The sequence below is a fragment of the Dendrobates tinctorius genome, unplaced genomic scaffold (genome assembly GCF_039654945.1).
Source record: "Dendrobates tinctorius isolate UK_male_01 unplaced genomic scaffold, ASM3965494v1 ptg000014l, whole genome shotgun sequence".
NCBI lineage: Eukaryota > Metazoa > Chordata > Amphibia > Anura > Dendrobatidae > Dendrobates > Dendrobates tinctorius.
The window spans coordinates 6686586-6709604 of NW_027361682.1; the positions used below are offsets into that span (position 1 = coordinate 6686586).

The following is a 23019-nucleotide window of genomic DNA, read 5'->3' on the forward strand; positions in this document are numbered from 1 at the left end:
ACCCCTTCCACTACAGGCAACGCACCAGATGGAGACCCTACTTGGTGTCTCCACATTTCCAAAAATAGTTTCTAACATAAGCATCAGTAGCAGCAGTGGGCCACAACAAAGGTGTCACAAACTGCAATAAGGCTAGATTGATGCATGACACTGAATATGACACCATTGCCTAGTCTGACCAGTCTGCAGACAGTGCAGCAAGAAGGAACTTGTGTCACGTGCTTCCATTAAGTCCAAGTCCATGGTGTGTTGATGGTGGGGTAACAATTAAGCTGGCTTCTTATGTCCCCTCCCACCAACCACAGACAACAGAGACAAGATCATTATCCTTTTCATCTCCTGACTGTTGCGCTCCCATCACCTCTTCCATCTCATTCTCTTCAATTTGTTCCACAGCTCCTGCACCTTTACTAACAGTTTATCTGGTACCATGAGCCCCCCTCGATCACTGTAAGAAACCCTCCCATGGCACCCGCCTGTGCGACGACAGTCCGGAACTTCAAGGTATGGTTATCCCTTCTCCATCCTCCTCTGCTTCCAATTCTTCTACTAGGACCATCACCTCCTCCCGCAGACTATTCAAAGTGTACTCCAGCATGTAGATGACTGGAATAGTGATGCTGAGGATGGCATTATCAGCGTTAACCATCTAAGGCTGGTTTCACACTTGCGTTTTTTTGCGCAGCTTTTTAGCGCAAAAAAAGCATGCGATTTTTTCCCCTATACTTTAACATGGGTGCACATATGTGCGCATACATATGCACACGTACGCGTTTGTATGCACATGCGTTTTTTTTGCAGTATGCGCTCGGGCGCACAAAATGCATCCTGTTGCATTTTTTGTGCGTCCGACTTGCCCCCAAAAAACGCATGCGCACGCAATGCGTGTTTTTACAGCAAAACACCCATCAAAGTCTATGGGTGCGCATACGTGCGCATTGTAATGCGCACGTATGCGCAAAAAACGCATGAGTTTTTTTAAAAAATGCACCAAAAAACGCACACAAATGTATGATGCGTTTTTTCATGCGTTTGTGTGCGCGAAAAATGCGCAGCAAAAAAACGCAAGTGTGAAAGTAGCCTTAGTAGCCATTTCGAAACTGTGCAGAAGAGTGCAGAGGTCCTTCTTCCGTGCCCATTTTGCAAGTGTGATTTGCACCACGTCTGTACTATGCTAGCCCAGAGTATGTAAAAGGACATACTGCACCAGGGCTCGGAGCTGCTGCCACAATCGCTGCAATATGTGAAGAGTGGAATACCACCACGTCGGCACATCGCATATCAAATGCGTTCAGTTCCTTCATTGTCACCCTTCCTCTGGTTCACTCCGGCTGATTATGTCTTTGCAGCTAATTTCTTCATTTTGATAGATCTGAATAAAAGTTTTGATTTTATCTAAGAATCTGGATCTTTTTTTCCAGAAGCATCAATCCAGCGTCTGGTAGAGACGCGACCCTGTGCTTCTTTGGAATTCATAAGGAACTGACCAAGGGTGAGCTGAATTACTTTTTTTTTCTCTGTCAGACTATACAGAGGTATATCATCTCTTTTTATATTTAGCAAGAGTCCTTCAGTTCAGCATCACAGATAAGGGGAAGAATGGTGATGATCAAATCATCAATGCAAAGTGTGAGATCTGGTTTGGCTGGTTTGGATTGGAGAAACGATACTTTTTAGCTGGAGTCACACATAGAGACTTACCAGCGATTCCGACAACGATATCAACGTGTCAGGATCGCTGGTGAGTCGCTACATGATCGCTGGTGTGCTGCCAAACAGACAGCTTCACCAGCGATCAGCACAGCGACGCCGAGCGCGCGGCGTCGCTGTGTTTGTTAGTTACCAGCGCGCTGATGTAGGGAGCTGGTAACTAACGTACACATCGGGTATCCAAGGGACGTGCGTCCCTTAGATACCCGATGTGTACATTAGTTACCAGCTCCCTGCATCAGCGCGCTGGTAACTAACGTACACATCGGGTATCTAAGGGACGCCCGTCCCTTGGATACCCGATGTGTACGTTAGTTAACAGCTGATCGCTGGTCTCCCGCCTGTCACACGCAGCGATGCGTGCTGGCCAGCGGGAGATCAGCGACGAAAGAAATGTCCAGAGGTTTCTTGCAGCGATCAGCGATACCGGCAGGGGGGCCAGTCGCTGATTGCTGTCACACACAGCGATCTCGCTGGTGAGATCGCTGTTGTGTCACAAAACTTGTGTGACGGGGCCCTTTGCATATCGGTCAGACACCTCTCACATAGCCAAACTAGATCTCACACTTTGCAGTAACGAGCGGCAGTACCCCAAAACACAGTGCTTTTATCCTAAGTCATGACAAGGCTCGTTAAAGGGTCGACACTGACTTTTAGGATTGCTACTTCCAGTAGGTGGCACTAGAGTTCTTGTCCTCTTCCTCTCTGAAGAGACAATTTGCATATTTCCCAGAGGAGCATTGCGGCTTTAAGTCTCCTCAGCTTCACATGTTAATCTCCGCAAGGAGAAACAACACTTCTTGGATAGCCGCAGGTTCTGTATAATAGAGGAATATACTGTACCCATAAATATACTGTATCAATAAAGTGTGAAGCACAAGAAGCAAATGTGGCGCCCCCAGGAGTATGGTCGCCACAGTGGCATTACCTTCCTCCTAGTAAGTGTGATGTCATGCTTGGAAGCAATAAAGAGTCTCTCTGTCAGGTAAATTCAACACACAGCACGGTTCCCACTCCAGGCCAGCAGAGGGAGCTCTGAACCAAAACTGGGGGAGGAGCTGCTCTCGGGGAGACAGGAAGGGGAAGTTAGTCAGTTCGTGTGAGGAGGGCAAAGTGTGTGGATGGGAGAAGAACAGCTGGAGGATTGAGCAGAGTTCAGGCTCACTTCTAGCGTAGCGCATGGTCCGGAGTCCGGTCTCCGAGGTTGTATGGATACTGATGTTCCTGCAGCAGAAACCAGAGGAATAGGAAGCTGTAAATGCTCTGTTCCCACATAAGACGCGGAGGCACAACAGCAACGCGTGAGCCAGAAGAAGGAGGCTACAGCTGTCTGCCATACGAGGGGGTTCTAAAAGAGAGCAAGCAAGAGGAACTTCAGTGTAACTCAGTACTGCATGTACCTCAGATAAGCGCTAGAAAGGAGACTACACAACCCATCTGCATAGAGAGATTCCTGAGTTGCTTCCAGGCTGGCCAACTCCTGTTCCATCTGTAATCTGGATCCTGGACTGCACTTGCAAAGCAAAGGTAAAGGAAACTGCACCCTGTTGTGTCACTGCCTTCTTCCTGCAACCTCTTCAGCACTGCTACATCTCTGTGCCTAACACTGCACCCTCTTCGTCAACACCTATTACTACTGCCCTAGGACTACAGCTCTACCTGTGGGGAGCTATTACATCTTGCTGCCTTATACCATCTGTCCCAGAGGATCTGCCTGCAGCGTCGGCTTAACGACGTCACGTATCATCCACTTATAGACTTTAATCAGCCACGCTTAACCCCTTTTACATGGACGCCCAGGGCCACGGACGGGTCACCGTTACTGTGACACTTCCCTCTGAGATACCAGCCCGGTACCGAGTACCCCACTGCCCTGGCGGGCGATCAACAACAAAAGGTACTTATATGACCTTGAATATACGGCAAAAAAATCTGAAGTATAAATGGTAATCCAAAAGGGGATTGTAGTACAGCGGTAGACACGATGTGCAGTGATGAGGCAGTGACCCAGCAAAGTTCAAACAAAAGTCTTTTTAATGCTTACTCACAGCAACACACAGCACACAGTATCCTCCGGATCACAGCCGGGAAAACACAACAGTCCATAAGTGCGTACAGTTACTGAGAGCGACTGCACCACCATATCACTCTGCGGGGTGCCAGGAGTTCGCTCTGCTGGCCTCTTTGATTCCTCACACAGATGGAGCTCTGCAAAAGCTTTCTGCTCTGCAGGTTACAACACTCTAAACTGACACACCCAAAACCCAATACTGCTGGGTTTAAACAGGAATCTGTGGCCATGGCCACTTGTAAGACTTGGCACTGGAGTGGAGTGACCTGCCCCACTACCATCCTGTAGATCACTCCAAAAATAAAAGCCCATGCTGGGTTTTACTGAATAACGCCTTGACCAAATAACCTGACCAGATCCATGCTCACTTTTATCTCTGCCTTGTGACTCACAGGCGTCCTGCTGTGAACACAAGGCACTCCAGCAGGTCTAATAGGACTCCCGCCCGCATCCTAGGGGACACATAGCGACCCTCATATATGACTCCCTCACTGCCTTACAGGATATATTAGTTCACATATGATGTCAAAGGGAGCATGTGAAATCCACAAAGTATAGACAATTATAAATACAGACACATATCATGGGGATATGTTGTGAGTTCATTTTCCCCTTCACCGTTGATGTCTGATGAACTCCCTCTGCTGGTGAAGAGAGGTAGTGAAATTGATTGGGTTGGGAAGAACCTGTCATCTGAACAGGTGGAGCCTGATTGGACACCCGGAATCACTGAGTGGATATAAGGCAGCCGACACCCTACAGGGGTGCTGGTGATCCTTTCTGCTTTGAGCTCTTGCAAACCAGATCAGTACCTGTCTTCTGAAAGCTAAGTATTTGCTCTCTTATTTTTCCATGAGATATTATCAGTTTACTTAGTGTTTGTGTTCTGCCTGCCCTTGTTGGTACAGGCTGAGCTCCATTTTTGTCTCTGGTCAAGTTGATCTTTTGCTCAGTCTTCAGAATATACCTGAGTGCTGATATAGTGTTTTTGAAGTCTAGTGACTTCAGGGCCTTTTTTCTATCAGACGTGTTGGACATTATTTTGGCAGAATTTTTGCGGATTGCAGCCAGCATCTTTTCTGTCCTTTCCTATTTAGTTAGTTGGGCCCCATCGTTTGCTCTACCTGTCTTTCTGTCTGTGTTTATGTTTTCATCTGCTTTTCACCGACAATACATGTTGGGGGCTGTCTATTGTTGTGGGGTCTGCTCTGGGGCAGTTTAGATTTCCCCTTTCTTTCTTTAGGCTTATTTAGTTCTCTGGCTGTGAACGAGGGGTCTAGGGCACCGTAGGAACCCCCCACGGCTACTGTTAGTTGTGTGAATAGGATCAGGGGTCTGCAATCCGATAGCTACCAACCTCTCCGGTTTTCTGTACTTAGCTTGTATTTTTGTTTTTTCCTCCTTCGGTGACTCATTCATAACAGGGATATAAAGGTAAATGCTAGGCAAAGTGTTTTAGGGTATGTAACACCAAGGAAAGGATTCAAATTCAGGGTAGTAAATGCATACTAGTGTTGGAAACTTACTTCTCTAACTGTATCTCGGTTTTCTGTTCTTTGTCAGTGCCTCATTATATTGAATGGATCCCTCGGGCATTTCATCTGAATCACATGACGTGTAGATGGAAACCACAAAGTAAGTGCTCAGCGTATAGCGCAGGATAAATATAATCCCAAATGTTATTCAAAATGTTCCCAACAAAAGTGTCAAATCAATCCACAAAATATCCCCACTCAGGTTCATTATCTGTTAAAGGAAATATAGGGGGCTTCCACGTTACTGGTAACACACAGGCTCTGGAAAAGCGATGACTCCTTGCCCCCCAAAAGAAATCCAGCGAATCCTGCGCAACCAAATCCAAATGCCCCCTCCCTTCTGAGCCCTACAGTGTGCATAAATCATAATTCACATCCATGTTTGTCATTTCTGTAGTGATGAGAGCCTGCCTAATTTATAGGTGCATGTCTCCAGAAGCACAGCCTGGGCACAATGTACGGTCACTACAAAGTACTGGTGACTACAACGTACTGGGTACTACAATGTATGGCTACTACACAGGCAGATTTGCAATTTTCACTCAGCTACATCCAATGCTGCTTGTTTTTGGAAAACACCCATGGAGTTAACATCATCACTACACCTGTAGATAAATTCCTAGAGGTGTGCAGTTTTCTTGCTCTTCTAACACTTAGAGGCTCTGTATATGGAGCCCGGAAACTATTCTATGATAATATATGATAATAGAGTCAAAAAGCGCTCCTTCCCTTCCACATTTCGACATGTGGCTAAGCAACACTGTACTGTAAAGCCACATATGGAGTTATTGCCACGTTTAGTAGAAATTGTGTGACAAATGTTGGTGCCATTTTTACCCATTTCCCATTTCATTGTGTGACAATGTAAGATCTGAGGCTAAAACTAAATTTTTGTAGTAAAACTGTAATTATTTTTTTCTTCACCGCCCAATGGTGTAAGGTTCTTTGATACATCTGTGGTGTCATTGTCATCAATGCACCCCTAGATCAATTAATTGAGAGGAGTAGTTTGTAAAATGAGGTGACTTATGGGTTGGATTTACTGTTCTGGCACCACAGGGGTTTTGCCATATGTGACATGGCACCCTCAAATCATTCTAGCAAAATGTGCACTACAATATGGTGCTCCTTCCCTTCGGAGCTTTGCACTGTGCTTCTAAAGTAGTTTCCGACGACATATGAGGTATTGGCACAGCCAGGAGAAGTTGCATTACATATTTTGTGGTCCATTTTCTCCTATTATCCCTTTTGAAAATTGAAAACTTGAGGCCAAAGTAACATTTTAGTAGAAAAAATAGGAATTTTCCATTGTCTCAATGGAAATACAATTCTGTGAACCTCCCCTCTCCCTCTATCTGACCACCATCTACTCACTTTCTCATCCCTGTCCTCCTGGCACCCATGTCCAGCAACATGCACACCCCCCGCAGAAACCTTGCACACCTAGACACCCACACGCTCTCTGACTCTATTCTACCACTGTCCTCTATATCTTCACTTCACGACACTGACACTAGTTTCTACAATGCCACTCTTGCATCAGCCATCGACCCGGCTGCCCCTGTCATGCACAACAGAGTGCGACGAATCAATAGACAGCCCTGGCTTCGGCAAACATCCAGAATTGCAGAGCGTCGCAGGAAGAAAACACATTCGCAAGATGGCTTCACTGCATTCAAACAAGCAACACTTGCATTCAAATCTTCCCTCACCTCTGCTAAACAGGCCTACTTTACATCCATTGTATCTTCCTTATCCCACAACCCCAAACAGTTGTCCAATACTTTTAACTCCCTTCTCCGCCCACCACTGCCCCCTCCGACTTCCCTAATCTCTGCCGAGGACTTTGCCACACACTTCAAAAACAAAATAGACCAAACACGGCAAGTCTTTATTACTCAACCACCACAACCCCTTTGCACACCAGACCAATGCCCAAACCCCATAACCTTCCTATCTAACATCACTGAAGGGGAGCTTGCTCATCTTCTCTCCAAATCACACCTCACCACTTGTGCACTTGACCCTATCCCATCCCACCTCCTCCCCAACATCACCACCACTCTTATCCCATCCCTAACCCACCTATTCAACCTATCACTAACTTCTGGTACCTTCTCTTCTGCTTTCAAACATGCCACAATGACGCTTATCCTTAAAAAAATCAACCCTCGACCCAACAGCCACGTCCAGGTATTGCCCAATATTGCTGCTCCAATTCGTTTCTAAACTCCTGGAGCAGCATGTTCATGCTGTACTTTCCTCCCACCTCTCATCTAACTTGCTCTTTGACAATCTACAATCTGGTTCCTATCCTCATCGTTCCACTGAGACAGCCCTGGCCAAAATTACCAACAACCTACTTATACAGCCAAAACTAACGGACAATACTCTATACTCCTCCTTCTAGACCTGTACTCTGCTTTCGACACAGTTGACCACTACCGCACATTCAGCGTCTCCCACTCTCACACTACCTCTTCATCCCACCCTCTCTCTGTTGGAGTCCCCCAAGGCTCTGTTCTAGGACCCCTACTCTTCTCAATTTATACACTTGGCCTGGAGCAACTCATAAAGTCCCTTAGTACCACCTTTATGCCGATGATACTCAGATCTACCTCTCTGGCCCAGACATCACCTCTCTGCTGTCCAGAATCCCGAAGTGTCTATCAGCCATAACCTCCTTCTTCGCCTCTCGCTTCCTCAAACTCAATGTGGACAAATCTGAACTGATCATCTTTCCCCCATCTCACAGATCTTCCTTACCCGACCTATCTATAACAATTGACAACATCATGCTTTCCCCCGTACCAGAGGTCCGCTGCCTCGGAGTAACCTTTGACTCTGCCCTGTCCTTCAAACTGCACATCCAAACTCTCTCCACCTCCTGTCGCCTCCAGCTCAAAAATATTTCCGGAATCCATCCATTCCTCAACACTCAATCTACTAAAATGCTTGTGCATGCCATCATCATCTCCCGCCTCGACTATTGCAACATCCTTTTCTGTGGCTTCCCTGCTAACACCCTCGCACCTCTCCAGTCCATCCTTAACTCTGCCGCCCAACTAACTCATCTCTCTCCTCGCTACCTTTCAACTTCTCCCCTCTGCAAATCTCTTCATTGGCTCCCATTCCCTCAGCGTATCCAATTCAAATTACTAATACTGACCTACAAGGCCATCTATAACCTATCTCCTCCATATATCTCTGAACTAATCTCCCAATATCTTCCCTCACGTAATCTCCGGTCCTCTCAAAGCCTCCTTCTCTCCTCAACAATTATTCGCTCCTCACCCAACCGCCTCCAAGACTTCTCCCGAATATCCCCCATCCTCTGGAATTCTTTGCCCCAACACGTCTGACTATCAACCACATTCGGATCCTTCAAATGGAACCTGAAAACCCATCTCTTCAGGAAAGCTTACAGCCTGCAATGATCCCCGCTGCCTCCCCACCACTACTGGAGCTACCGCCTCACCATCACTGGAGATGCTGCAACCCCCCAACCTACTCTCTCCTTCCCCACCATCCTCTAGAATGTAAGCCCGAAAGGGAAGGTTCCTCTCTCCCCTCTATATCAGTCTGTGATTGTTAGTTTCTTTACTGTAAGTGATATCTGTAATTTGTATGTAAATCCTTCTCATGTACAGCACCATGGAATCAATGGTGCTATATAAATAATAATAATAATTACTTGAGGGTTAAAATGCTCACTACACAGCTAGATGAATTCCTCAAGATGTGTAGTTTCCAAAATGGGGTCATTGGGGGAGTTTCTACTGTTTTGACAAGATAGGGTCATTCTCAATCTGTTCCAGACAAAATTGGAGTCATGGATTCAATTGACTCATTCCCTTCCGAGGTCTGCCGTGTGCCCAAACAGTAGTTTTACACCACATATGGGGTATTTGTGTACTCAGGATAAATTGCACCACAAATTATATGGTTAATTTTCTCCTGTTACCCTTGTAAAAACGAAAAATTTATGGCTAAAGCAACATTTTTGTGGAAAAAGTGTATTTTTTCATTTTCACAGCTCAACAACATAAAATTCTGTGAAGCAACTGTGGGATCAAGGTGGTCATCACACCTCTAGTTAAGTTCCCTGATGGGTTTAGTTTTCAAAATAGGGCCACTTATGGGTTTTTTTTCACAGTTTATGCACATCAGAGGTTGTGCAAACGCGACATGGCGTCTGCTAATTATTCCAACCGATTTTGCGTTTCAAAAGTCAATTGGTGCTCCTTCCCTTCCGAGCCCTGCCGTGTACCTAAGCAGTAGTTTTCCACCACATACCGGTATCAGCGTACTCAGTAGAAACTGCAAACAAATTTTAGGGTCCATTATCTCCAATTACACTTGTGAAAAAAAAAGTTGGGGCTAAAGTTAATTTTTTGTGAAAAAAGTTAAATGTTCATTTTTTCCTCCCTCATTTCAAAAATTCCTGTAAAGCACCTGAAGGGTTAATAATCTTCTTGAATGTAGTTTTGAGCACCTTGAGGGGTGCAGTTTTTAGAATGGTATCATTTTTGGGAATTTTTTGTCATATAGACCCCTCAAAGTCTCTTCAAATGTGCTGTGGTCCCTAAAAATAATGGTTTTGTAAATTTTGTTGGAAAAATAAATGAGAAATCGCTGGTCAACTTTTGACCCTTATAACTTCCTAACCGAAAAAAATTATGCTTTAAAAATTGTTCCGATGTAAAGTAGACATGTGGGAAATGTTATTTCACTGTGTGTGACATATCTCCCTGGTTTAAGAGTATAAAAATTAAAAGTTTGAAAATTGCAAAAATTTTTATATTTTCACAAATAAACTCAAGTTACATTGAACAAATTTTACAACTATCAGGAAATACAATATGTCATAAGAAAACACTCTCAGAATCAGTGGGATCTGCTGAAGTGTTCCAGAGATATTACTTCATAAAATGGCCTGGTCAGAAAAGCGGAAAAAGGCTTGGGGGTAAAGGGGTTAATACATTTAGGACTTGTGTGAGAAAGTGATGGAGTTTTAGGTCAAATTAATGCAGAAATACGGAACATTCTAAGGAGTTCCCGACCTTTCAGGCCCCGCTGTATATTCTAGGGGTCAGAGAGCCCCCAACCTTCAGCCCATTAGGGTTTAGTCCTGTTCCCCCATCACACACTCCCTGCCCCCTCATTACCTGTCACCAGCGCACTCTTCTCTTATATAGTGTCCCAACCTACACTTCCTGCAAAATGGAGACTGGCTCCTCCCCTCCATGTGACTGATCACATGACTCTGACATCATCACAGGTCCTGTGCGCACTGAACAGTCATACAGTGGGGAAAATGAGTATTTGAAATAAAAATACACACCGTTTTACAAATTTATTTAAAAATAACAAACACTATAACATACACTTGGCAGGAGTGGGGACAATAAGTATTTGATACACTGCCAATTTTGCAAGTTTCCCCACCTACAAAGAATGGAGAGAGAGGTGTGTAATTTTTATCGTAGGTACACAACACTGTGAGAGATGGAATCTAAAAAAATCCAGAAAATCAAATTGTAAGATTCTTATATAATTAATTTGCATTTTATTGCATGAAATATGAATTTGATAAAATAGAAAATCAGAGCTTAATATTTGGTACAGAAACCTTTGCAATTACAGAGGTCAGACCTTTCTTGTCTTTCAAGTTTGCACACACTGCAGCAGGGATTTTGGCCCACTCCTCCATACGGATCTTCTCCAGATCTTTCAGGTTTCGGGGCTGTCACTGGGCAACATTGAGTTTCAGCTCCCTCCAAAGATTTTCTATTGGGTTTAGGTCTGGAGTCTGGCTAGGCCACTCCTGGACCTTGAAATGCTTTTTACGGAGCCACTCCATAGTTGTCTTGGCTGTATGTTTCAGGTCACTCTCATGCTGCAAGACCCAGCCACGACCCATTGTCAAAGCTGTCTCTCTTCCCCTCGCTGTCTCCTTCCCCTCACTGTCTCTTCTTGCTGTCTCTTCCCCTCGCTGTCTCTCTTCTCCTTGCTGTCTCTTCCCCTCGCTGTCTGTCTCTCCTCTCTGTCTCTTCTCCTCTCTGTCTCTTCTCCTCTCTGTCTCTTCTCGCTGTCTGTCTCTCCTCACTGCCACTTCTGGACCTTGAAATGCTTTTTACGGAGCCACTCCATAGTTGTCTTGGCTGTATGTTTCGGGTCACTCTCATGCTGCAAGACCCAGCCACGACCCATTGTCAAAGCTCTGTGAGGGGTTGACTCACTCAGCCGCTTCCTCAGGTAGACACAGGAACCGTTCAGGTAGCGAATTACCTGCTGGTTTATTGGGGATGACCTAAACCTTGGCAGAGTTCATCAAAATAAACAGAGCCTTGCTGGCATAACGGTAAAACAAACAAAAACACAGTCCTTATGAGTCCATTCCCTGCAGGGTTCACCTGCAGTTGTCCCGCACAGTCCTTTAGCTCCTGCGAGAGCTACATGGGAGTTTCTGCTCTCCCAATACACAACAAACACTGACTCTCATGGCCAGGTATGGAGCCCCAGACAGAGGAAGATTTACAGTCATCTTGTGTTTCTTACATTTTCTAATAATTGTGCCAAAAGTTGTTGCATTCTCACCAAGCTGCTTGCCTATTGTTCTGTAGCCCCTCCCAGCCTTGTGCAGGTCTACAATTTTGTCCCTGGTGGCCTTATACAGCTCTTTGGTCTTGGCCATGGTGGAGAGATTGGAATGTGATTGATTGCATGGACAGGTGTTTTATACAGGTAACATTTCCAAACATTTGCAATTAATATAAGTAGGAGGCTTATTAAAGAAAAACTAACAGGTCTATGAGAGCCAGAATTCTAGCTGGGTGGTAGGTGATCAAACACTTACCGTATATACTTGAGTATAAGCTGACCCGAGTATAAGCCGAGGCCCCTAATTTTGCCACGGAAAACTGGGTAAGCTTATTGACTTGAGTATAAGCCGGGTATGCATTATCCCCTCAACCCTGTCCTGCTCTGTGTGGCTCTCCCCCCTCCTAGTATGCATGGCTTGGCTCCCCCGTCCCATCCTTCTATGTATGGCTCAGCTGCCTGTTCTCCCCCATGCTCCCCTATCCTGCTCCATGCTCTCTCGTTCTCCTCTGTACTCCTCAGTGCTCCCCTTGTCCTCCTCTGTGCTCCCCTGTCCTACTCCTTACTCCTTCATGCTCCTCTATCCTGCTCTGTGCTCCCCCGTCCTCTTTCGTGCTCCCCTGTCCTCCCCCATTCGGCTCCATGCTCCCCCATCCTGCTCTGTGCTCCTCTGTCCTCCTCCGTGCACCCCCGTCATCCTCTGTGCTCCCTCGTCCTCCTCCGAGCGCCTCCGTGCTCCCCCCGTCCTCCTCCATCATACTCACCTGCCTGTGACATCGCTGAACATCCCTGAATCCTCCGTTGTCCCAGGGCTGGCAGCTTCTTCTTGAGTTGAGAGGTCACATGGTACTGCTCATTAAGGTAATGAGCACCAGCTGGGTAAGATCATTACATATCTGTTCAATATGAGCCTGAGAATAGGTATAGTACCACAACTGTGGAAATTATCGTGTGTGGTACCAGTTCCGAAGAAACCTTATCCGAAAGACCTTAATGACTATAGACCTGTAGCATTAACATCACAGGTACTAGAGAGATTGGTTCTCACACGTCTCCGTCCTCTAGTGAGCTCGGATATGGACCCTCTCCAGTTTGCCTACAGGCCGGGCATTAGTGTGGATGATGCCATTATCCACCTTCTAGATAGGACTCTCTCTCACCTGGAGAAACCTGGGAACACTGTGAGAATAATGTTCTTCAATTTCTCTAGTGCTTTAAATACCATACAGCCAGGTCTACTGAGAGACAAGCTGGGCCTTGTTGGCGTGGACCTCCAACTCTCCACCTGGATCCTTAACTACCTCACGAACCGACCTCAGTTTGCAAAGGTTCGGGACAGTGTGTCAGACACGGTGATCTGCAATACAGGGGCACCTCAAGGTACAGTTCTTGCCCCTTTTCTCTTCACACTGTACACTGCGGATTTTAAGTGCAACTCATCTAGCTGCTACTTGCAGAAATATTCTGATGACTCTGCAATAGTAGGCCTCATCACAGGAGGAGATGAAAGAGAGTACAGAGATACTAACCAAGCTTTTGTGGAGTGGTGTCAGAGGAACCACCTTAGGATTAATTCCGGGAAGACCAAGGAATTGGTGGTGGACTTTCGCAAGGGAAAAAATCCACCAGTAGTGGTGAACATTCAGGGAAATGACATTGAAATAGTCGACACCTATAAGTACCTTGGTGTGATCCTCAATAATAAGCTTGACTGGGCCCATCACTTGGATGCAGTGTACAGGAAAGGCCACAGTAGGCTTTATCTGCTCAGAAGGCTGAGAGCCTTCGGAGTTAGGGGGGCACTCCTTGCATCCTTCTTCAACTCTGTTGGCATCAGTCATCTTCTTTGGTGTGGCGTGCTGGGGTAGTGGCATAGCAACCAGGGACAGGAATAGGCTGGACAAACTGATTAGAAGGGCCAGCTCTGTCCTGGGATACCCCCTTGATCCAGTTCAGGAAGTAGGCGACAGGAGGATACTGGCCAAGGTGAGCTACATGGTGCAGAATGATTCCCATCCCATGCATGAGACCGTGACAAAGATGTGCAGTAATGTCAGTGACCGGCTACTTCATCCTAAATGTGAGAGGGAGCGCTATCGAAAGTCCTTCCTTCCTGCTGCAGTTAGGCTGTATAACCAGCACTGTCCAAAACGGAGAACGACCCAAACAGTGAACTGGTAGATCCAAAGTTGTGATAGTCCGGTTATATCTTTTTTTTTCGTATATGTACCTACCTACTGTCAATGTAATGCCTTTATGCATCTGTATCTGTACTTGTTCCTGCCTTGCTGCTGTAATGCTCTGAATTTCCACATGGTGGGACGATTAAAGGATTATCTTATCTTATCTTGAATATGTCTCCATGCCTATGGGAGAGGAGTCGCGTCTATATTCATGACCTTAATGAGCGGTACCATGTGACCTCTCAACTCAGGAAGAAGCTGCCAGCCCTGGCACAACGGAGGATACAGGGAACATTCAGCGATGGCACAATAGGGTGAGTATGATGTCCCAGCCACCTTCTCAAGCCACTGCTCCTCCTCCCCCGCCGGCTTTCTGCACAATGACTCGTGTATAAGCTGAGGGGGCATTTTCAGCACAAAAAAAGTGCTGAAAATCTTGGCTTCTGCACAAGTATATATGGTATTTCTTAAAATAAAATGCAATCTAATTATTTAAAAATCATACAATGTGATTTTCTTTTTTTTTAATTTTTAGATTCCATCTCTCACAGTTGAAGTGTACCTTTGATAAAAATTACAAACCTCTCTATTCTTTGTAGGTGGGAAAACTTGCAAAATTGGCAATGTGTCGAAATCTGGTCAGAATTTCATGTCAATAGCACCTTTTGAAATATATTTGCTTTGAAATTGGTGATGTTTCCAATATTTAGATCGCACGCTATGGGTGTGTGTGTATATATATATATATATATATATATATATTTATTGTGGTAGATTGGCTCATTCGGCTGCACACGAATATAAACACAGGTAAACTGTCACTTTAAATCTGGGGAATTATACATGTGGCATAAACCAATGCGAAGTGAAAATAAACACGGGCCTTTGGGAAAAACAAAGCATAATAGTATACAGTCTCTGCAGCTGCGGGGATCCACAGCCGCTCAGGATGTAACAACCAATACAGTTTAACACAAAAAAAACTTCTCTTTAGCTTCCAGCTCCACTGAATACTGAATGCCTCCGGAGGCTGACTAAACCCCAGACCACACCCTGGGGTGGAGATACGGTGGAAGACCTCCCACCTGCTGTATGGTTGTCCACAAAAACTCAGCCCTTCAAATTGAAGATTAAACCCTATCAACACGATGTGCTGTTGCAAACTTGTGGTTTTCAAATCACTGAAGATAATGGCCTCATGTCTAACAAAATTAGAATATCATCAAAAAGTTAATTTATTTAAATTCTTCAATGCAAAAAGTGAAACTCATATACAGTATTATATAGAATCATTACAAATAGAGTGATCTATTTCCAGTGTTTATTTCTGTTAATGTTGATGATTATGGCTTACAGCCAATGAAAACCCAAAAGTCATTATCTCAGTAAATTAGAATATGTTACAACACCAGCTTGAAAAATTATTTTAAAATCCGAAATGTTGGCCTAATGAAATTCCTGTTCAGTAAAATGCACTCAATACTTGGTTGGGGCTCCTTTTGCATCAATGCGGTGTGGCATGGTGGCGATCAGCCTGTGGCACTGCTGAGGTGTTATGGAAGCCCAGGTTGCTTGGATAACAGCCTTCAACTCGTCTGCATTGTTGGGTCTGGTGTCTCTCATCTTCCTCTTGACAAGACCCCATAGATTCTCTATGGGGTTGAAGTCAGGCGAGTTTGCTGGCCAAGACCAGTTTGGTTATAATAAAACACAGTGGACCTACACCAGCAGATGACATGGCTCCCCAAACCATCACTGATTGTGGAAACTTCACACTAGACCTCAAGCAGCTTGGATTGCGTGCCTCTCCACTCTTCCTAAAGACTCTGGGACCTTGATTTCCAAGTGAAATGCAAAATGTATTTCATCTGAAACCAACAACTTGGACCACTGAGTAACAGTCCAGTTCTTTTTCTCCTTGGCCCCAGGTAAGACGCATCTGGTGTTGTTTGTTGGTCATGAGTGGCTTGACACAAGGAATGCGACACTTGTAGCCCATGTCCTGGATACATTTGTGTGTGTTGGCTCTTGAAGCAGTGAATCCAGCAGCAGTCCACTCCTTGTGAATCTCCCCCAAATTTTTGAATGGCCTTTTCTTAACAATCCTTTCAAGGCTGTGCTTATCCCGGTTGCTTGTACTCCTTTTTCTACCAGACTTTTTCCTTCCACCCAACTTTCCATTAATATGCTTGGATACAGCAATCTGTTAACAGTCAGCTTCTTTAGCAATGACCTTTTGTGGCTTACCCTCCTTGTAGAGTGTGTTGATGACTGCCTTCTGGACATCTGTCAAGTCAGCAGTCTTCCCCATGATTGTGGAGCCTACTGAAATAGACTAAGGGACCTTTTTAAATGCATAGGAAGCCTTTGCAGGTATTTTTTGCTAAATATTCTAATTTACTGAGATAATGACTTTTGGGCTTTCAATGGCTGTAAGCTATAATCATAAACATTAAAAGAAATAAACACTTGAAATAGATCACTCTTTTTGTAATGACTCCATATAATATGAGTTTTACTTTTTGTATTAAAGAACTGAAATGAATTCACTTTTTGATCATATTTTAATTTTGTGAGAAACACCTGTATATATAAATTATTTGAGATGTGGCTTTTAAAGGGTGTGGTCTTTATTAGGCATGTGGCAAATATCTGTAAAAAATGTTGACCTTCTGTGAATTTTGGTTCAGTTGTCCAGAAAAAATGTAATGATAGGTTGGCAACCCTGAATATAGAGTTAACTTCTGTCAGAGTTTGCTCTTGTCTGGGTGGATCTGCAAGCTATTTAAGCTTATGAAATCTTGCTGTCCACTGCCAGTTATAATCTGACTTGTGTCTGTGAAAATTCCTGATTTTTTTTTACCTCAGCTCAATTTTTTAACTGTTCTTCTTTCCGATTTTGTCCCTGCACACATCTCCTGATTCAGATCTGACTACCCAATCATTTTCTTACCTCTAGTTTATTCCTCCAAATCCCAGCTCTTCTAAGGAAGCAATCCAAATGACCCAATTGTAAGACCAGATCCAAGTACAGGGATTAAGGGGTGAAGGCTGTAGTTCCTCTGGAATGTGCCAGACGGAGTGGCTTGCGCCAAATCTCTTCAAGGCAGCTTTTTTGAGCCTGCGGCCTTTGACAGCCCTAACAACGTGTGCATGCTAAGTCTATGCTATTCCCATGTTCTTTCTTCCATGCTAGAGTGCTTGTACCTGTCAAAGAGGGCATGAGATGGCATCGCTTAATAAAACTAAATACAGGCCTCTTTCAGTCTACTGTCTTAGTCTGTTGATAATTGCATTCTATTACAGTTTGTATAGAAGTGTTATAAAGTATATAACAAAATAAATATCAATATAATTAAAATGCAATGTTATTTAAAACTAATAAAATCAGTTTTATTATTGGCAGATGACTGTACCAGGAGCTCCGAAGGACATGTGATATTCTCTGCTTTTGCAGCTGATAATCATAGTAGCACATCTGATACATGTGAAGAGCAAGTAATTTTCACAGATGCACCTCAAGTTCATCTCACAGAAAATCTGTCATCTGATCCTTTACAACAGGTTCTCGCTTCTGCATCATCAAAGGCAAATATGCACAATGAAAGTCATAGAAGTGCTGTTGAAAATGAAATACCTTATATAAAGGAGAATTCATTTTCATGTTCTGAATGTGGAAAATATTACAGTAGTAAATCAAACCTTTTTAAACATCAGAGAAGACACACAGGAGAGAAGACACACAGGAGAGAAGCCATATTCATGTTCAGAATGTGGGAAGTGTTTTAAAGAAAAATCATCTCTTGATAAACATCAGAGAATTCATACAGGGGAAAAACCATTTTCATGTTCAGAATGTGGGAAATGTTATAGTGTGAAAAACAAACTTAAAATACATCAGAGAATTCACACAGGAGAGAAGCCATTTTCATGTTCAGAATGTGGGAAACATTTTAGATTAAAAGCCCAACTTGTATTACATCAGAGCGGTCACACAGGGGTGAAGCCATTTTTCTGTTCAGAATGTGGGAAATATTTTCGTCAGAAATCAGCTCTTGCTGCACATCAGTTAACTCACACAGGGAAGAAACCATTTTCATGTACAGAATGTGGGAAAAATTTCATTAGAAAATTAAGTCTAGTTCTACATCAGAGAATTCACACAGGGGAGAAACCATATTCATGTTCAGAATGTGGAAAATGTTTTAGATTGAAAGCCCAACTTGTATTACATCAAAGGCGTCACACAGGGGAAAAACTATTTTCATGCTCTGAATGTGGAAAAAGTTTTACAGAAAAAGCACACCTTGTTTCACATCTGAGAAGTCATACAGGAGATAAACCATTTTCATGTTCAGAATGTGGGAAACATTTTAGATTAAAAGCCCAACTTGTATTACATTAGAGAGGTCACAAAGGGGTGAAGCCATTTTTCTGTTCAGAATGTGGGAAATATTTTCGGCAGAAATCAGCTCTTGCTGCACATCAGTTATCTCACACAGGCGGAAGATACCATTTCCCCGTACAGAATGTGGGAAAAATTTCATTAGAAAATTAAGTCTAGTTCTACATCAGAGAATTCACACAGGGGAGAAACCATATTCATGTTCAGAATGTGGGAAATGTTTCAGAAATAAAATAGATCTTTCTAAACACCATAGAACTCACACAGGGGAAAATCCATTTTCATGTTTAAATTGTGGGAAATGTTTTCATCTGAAATCAATTCTTGTCACACATGAGAAAATTCATACAGGTAAGAAACCATTTTCATGTTCAGAATGTGGGAAAGGTTTTAGGCACAAATCAGTACTTTCTGTACATCAAAGAACTCACACAGGGGAAAAGCCATTTTTTTGTTCAAATTGTGGGAAATGTTTTATTCAGAAATCAAATCTTGTAAGACATCAGCGAACTCACACAGAGAAATAGCCATTTTTAATTGTTTAATTGACATGTACTAGAGAAACATAAGTTATAGTAAAGTCACTCAATTACAAACGAAAAGAAAAGCAACTTAGTGCACTAAATTGTCATTGGTAATTGGATACATTTTTTAATAACCATTTGTTATTGAAAACTAAGAAGTATAAAATAAAACACTTATATTTGTACAAAGTATGTATTTTACATTTGTATAGTTACAGTATAAAAGTGTTGTCTGTTTACGCTTTCTTCCATCCGATTTGACATTGACCATGGAGAGATGATGTTATAGGTAATCTGGACAGTTGCCAAAGTAACCATTCAATGACCTGCTTGTCTCATCCTATTAATTCTCAGATCTCAATACATGATGAGGCTGCCACAGTGTCCCGAATAAAGCATGATACATCGACCCCACATATATGAACCCCACTTGCCACCTCTAAACGGCAAGTGGGAAGAGCCAGGTAAAGCACCAGAATTGATGCATTTAATAGATGTAACTTTTCTGGGTGGCTGTTTGCTGCTATTTTTAGGCTGGAGTAGCCAATATCCATGGCCACTTACAAGCCTGAGAATAACAGTCCCCAGATGTCTGCTTTAGCAAGGCTGCATGTCAAAAATGGGGGGGGCCCCACGCTGTTTTTTAAATTATTTAAATAATTAAAAAAAAAAAAAAAACGTGGAGACCCCTCTATTCTTGATAACCATCCTTGCTAAATCTGATAACTGAGGGTTGCAGCCCTCAGCTGTGAGTTTTGCCTGGTTGGTTATCAAAAATACAGGGGAACCTATGCCTTTTTTTAATTATTTATTTACAGCTTAGGTGGTGGCAGATGAATACTACCATCAGCCTCTCCTCCTCTCACTGTTATTAGCGGCAGCAGGCATTGGCTGATGGGAGTATTAGTCACATCAGCCGACACCAGAGGTGAACTTTATACCTCCGATCACAGCCGCAGGCTCACGCTGTCATTAGACATCATGGCAATCGTGGCTGTCTGACTGGCGGTAATGATTTTACCACCAATTAGAAGCAGTGTTTGTCGCACTGTCTTGAACATGACAACTCGACAAACACCCGGTGTTCAGGTAACCGAGCCCGAACAGTAACACGGACTTACTGGTGAAATATGTGTTCGGTGTCCAAGCCCGAACAGTAGGAGTTCGGTACAGACACCAAACTTTACTGTTCAGGTTCGCTCATTTCTTTCCACAATACATTTTATTGTCCCTCCTCCTCATACAGGAAAATGTATAGATACAATAAAAAAAATCATACAGCCTTGTTTCCATTATGTGCTGCTCCAGTCTTTGCTGTGTGAGGACTGAGGCTACACAAAAAAGGCATGATGATATCGCTTGCCATGCCATAACTTAGACACCCTGGCTGAATGATGGAGCAGCAACAAGCTGATGACTCTCTGTTCCACCATTGCATGCAATTGGATCTGTGTTGCCGATACCATTGGACTTGAAAATGTTCAACATTGGATAAGAATAGTTGAGTATCAAAAACTTGCCTTGAAAATTATGTACAATATGTTTGTTTTGAGTTATATAGTCACGTAATGTACAATTAGAGAATAACAGAAGTATAAGCAACAAAAAATGTAGTCAGGGTTCCGGATTGTCTGTTCAAACTGTTATATTTGATACAGAGCAAATAATTTGTAATTTGTATTCTCAAGAATATATTCCTAAACCACATCATTAGTGGTGTGTGCCTGGGAATGTCGGGCGGTAAGGATATTTACAGAGCTTCCATCCAATGGTCACATTACTGACCTGGCCGAGCGACTACAGTCCTGCAAATCATTTCTCTCATCTATAGTTAGTATTTATTCTCCGTTCCCCTGCTTCTCTGCCCTTCTTTACAGTAATTTTATCATATCCAGTGTGTTTATGAATGTTTTAATATCGATGTACAATAAAAAAAGTATATTGTAACACTATATTAGCCAGAAAATTCTTTGTAAATACTTTTGTAAACATACCTGAAGAAGGAGCCTCTGCATATATAATTTTTTGGTTAGCCAATAAAGATATCACTCATAAAATACTTTTATCTTTTTTTTACATAAAAGTATTTATGTTGTTTTAATATCATGATAACCATTTATTATTTACTAGATTATGGCCCGATGCTATCGCATCGGGAGGATGCGATAGCATCACACCTCTTGCCATGTTAACCCTCAACACACACTCTCCTCTCACCTTTCACCATCTCCACTCACTCTTTCACTCCACATACGACCCCTTCTCTCACTCCGTCTCTCATACTCACGCCGTCATCGCCGCTGCTCCACGATCCCTGACATCTTTTTCAGCTGGCGCCATCCTGGATCCAGACGTTGTCCACGCCGGCGACATGTTCTTGCGGCGACGCCATCTTGAGTATCGTGAAATCCTGCGATAGTCAAGATGGCGTCGCCGGATGAACATGTCGCCGGAGTGGACGACGTCGGGATCCAAAATGGCGTCGGCGAAATCTCGCGAGTTTTCGCCGACGCCATTTTGGATCCCGACGTGGTCCTCTCCGGCAACATGTTCTTGCGGCGACGCCATCTTGAGTATCGCGGGATTTCGCCGATCCAAAATAGCGTCGCCGCAGGAACATGTCGCCGGCGTGGATGCCGTCGGAATCCAAAATGGCGTCTGCGAAATCTCCCGAGATTTCGCTGACGCCATTTTGGATCCCGACGTCGTCCACGCCGGCGACATGTTCTTGCGGCGACGTCATCTTGACTATCGCGGGATTTCGCCGATCCAAAATGGCGTCGCCGCAAGAACATGTCGCCGGCGTGGAGGACGTCTGGATCCAGAATGGCGCCGGCGGAAGATGTCGGCGATGACAGCGTGAGTATGAGAGACTGAGTGAGAGAAAGGGTCGTATGTGGCGTGAAAGAGTGAGTGGAGATGGTGAAAGGTGAGAGGAGTGTGTGTGTTGAGGGTTAACATGGAAAGAGGTGTGCGGTGACGTCACCGGTTACAACTGGATGGAAGTTGTTACAACCAGAAGTTGCTTAGGGCATTTATTATTATAGATAAGTTTGGGGATTTTGCAGGAATTTTATCTTCATGATGGTGTCCTGCAGTTTTGTTTTATTATTGTTCATTCTTTTATATTAGGTGGTATCTTCCGCCTTCTTTTCCAGGTAGGTTATATTCACTTCTCAACATTGAAATTGCAGCACCAAGAGGTATAAAGTTATGCAAATTGAGGGAGTAGCAGCTGTCACTAAGATCTGAAAATGATCACATTTTCAAGCATCTAGCTCCAATCTGTAGCACGTGGGAGGGACATAAAAGACATAAAAGCACATGACGTCTCAAAAATCTGATTAAGACTTGTGACATTATTGTGTGATGCCTCCTGTTTATCATCTTGCTAGTTATGACCACTTGATGCAAACAGAGAGGGACAGAATTGAGCTAAGAGAACTTGGTAGACGTTATTAACTATAAAAAGGAAAAAGATACCTCCAGACAGCCAAGAGATCCAAAGAATCAGAGACTCTCTACAGGACAGCATCCAAGACATCATGGCTCCATCATAAGGGACACAGATTTATCATTCCACGATTCTACGAGATGCCAGCTTAGGGGAGCATGGCCCCGGCTGGAAGAATACAGATCTGCAATGCATATCAATTGATACGATTTGGGTAGTCAGGATTTTGATCCACCAGTCGCCTGACTTCATGGAGATGTTCGGAGAAGCCAGGCTGTGACTCTCCAGTCAACTGGCCTTGTACTTCAATGGACTGTCATCTTCCTAAGCTTGTAGTTACCTCCTCTCTGTGCATGCTGCGGGTGGCCCTGGAAACTCTGACGTCACAGCTGTTCCTATCCTGGCAAGTCAGCGGAAGGGTGAGACTCTGTGATTTGCACCATCTTGGGTATTTTGCTGGGTCTGTTCTATGTGTTATCTGCCTGTTTTGTGGTTAAATAAAGTATTGCCACAGTGTTTCCCCCTCATCCTGTG

At 43.8% G+C, this 23019-nt stretch overlaps 2 protein-coding genes across 3 annotated transcripts in view; one reads left to right on the plus strand and one right to left on the minus strand.

The window, feature by feature from the left end:
* Nucleotides 1-10550, minus strand: part of LOC141073984 (uncharacterized) — a 31784-nt gene extending 21234 nt beyond the window's left edge. For both annotated transcript variants that reach the window (XM_073561517.1, XM_073561514.1), the window contains exon 1: nt 10485-10550. The gene's annotated coding sequence lies outside the window, so the exon portion shown is untranslated. The remainder of the gene's footprint in view (nt 1-10484) is intronic.
* A 1269-nt stretch (nt 10551-11819) lies between these two features.
* The window catches only part of LOC141070615 (uncharacterized), a 93696-nt gene continuing 82496 nt past the window's right edge, over nt 11820-23019 (plus strand). Inside the window, exons 1-4 of the mRNA XM_073559566.1 lie at nt 11820-11827; nt 17751-18495; nt 18545-18633; nt 18764-18911. Of these exons, the coding sequence (XP_073415667.1) occupies nt 11820-11827; nt 17751-18495; nt 18545-18633; nt 18764-18911 (990 nt within the window). The remainder of the gene's footprint in view (nt 11828-17750; nt 18496-18544; nt 18634-18763; nt 18912-23019) is intronic.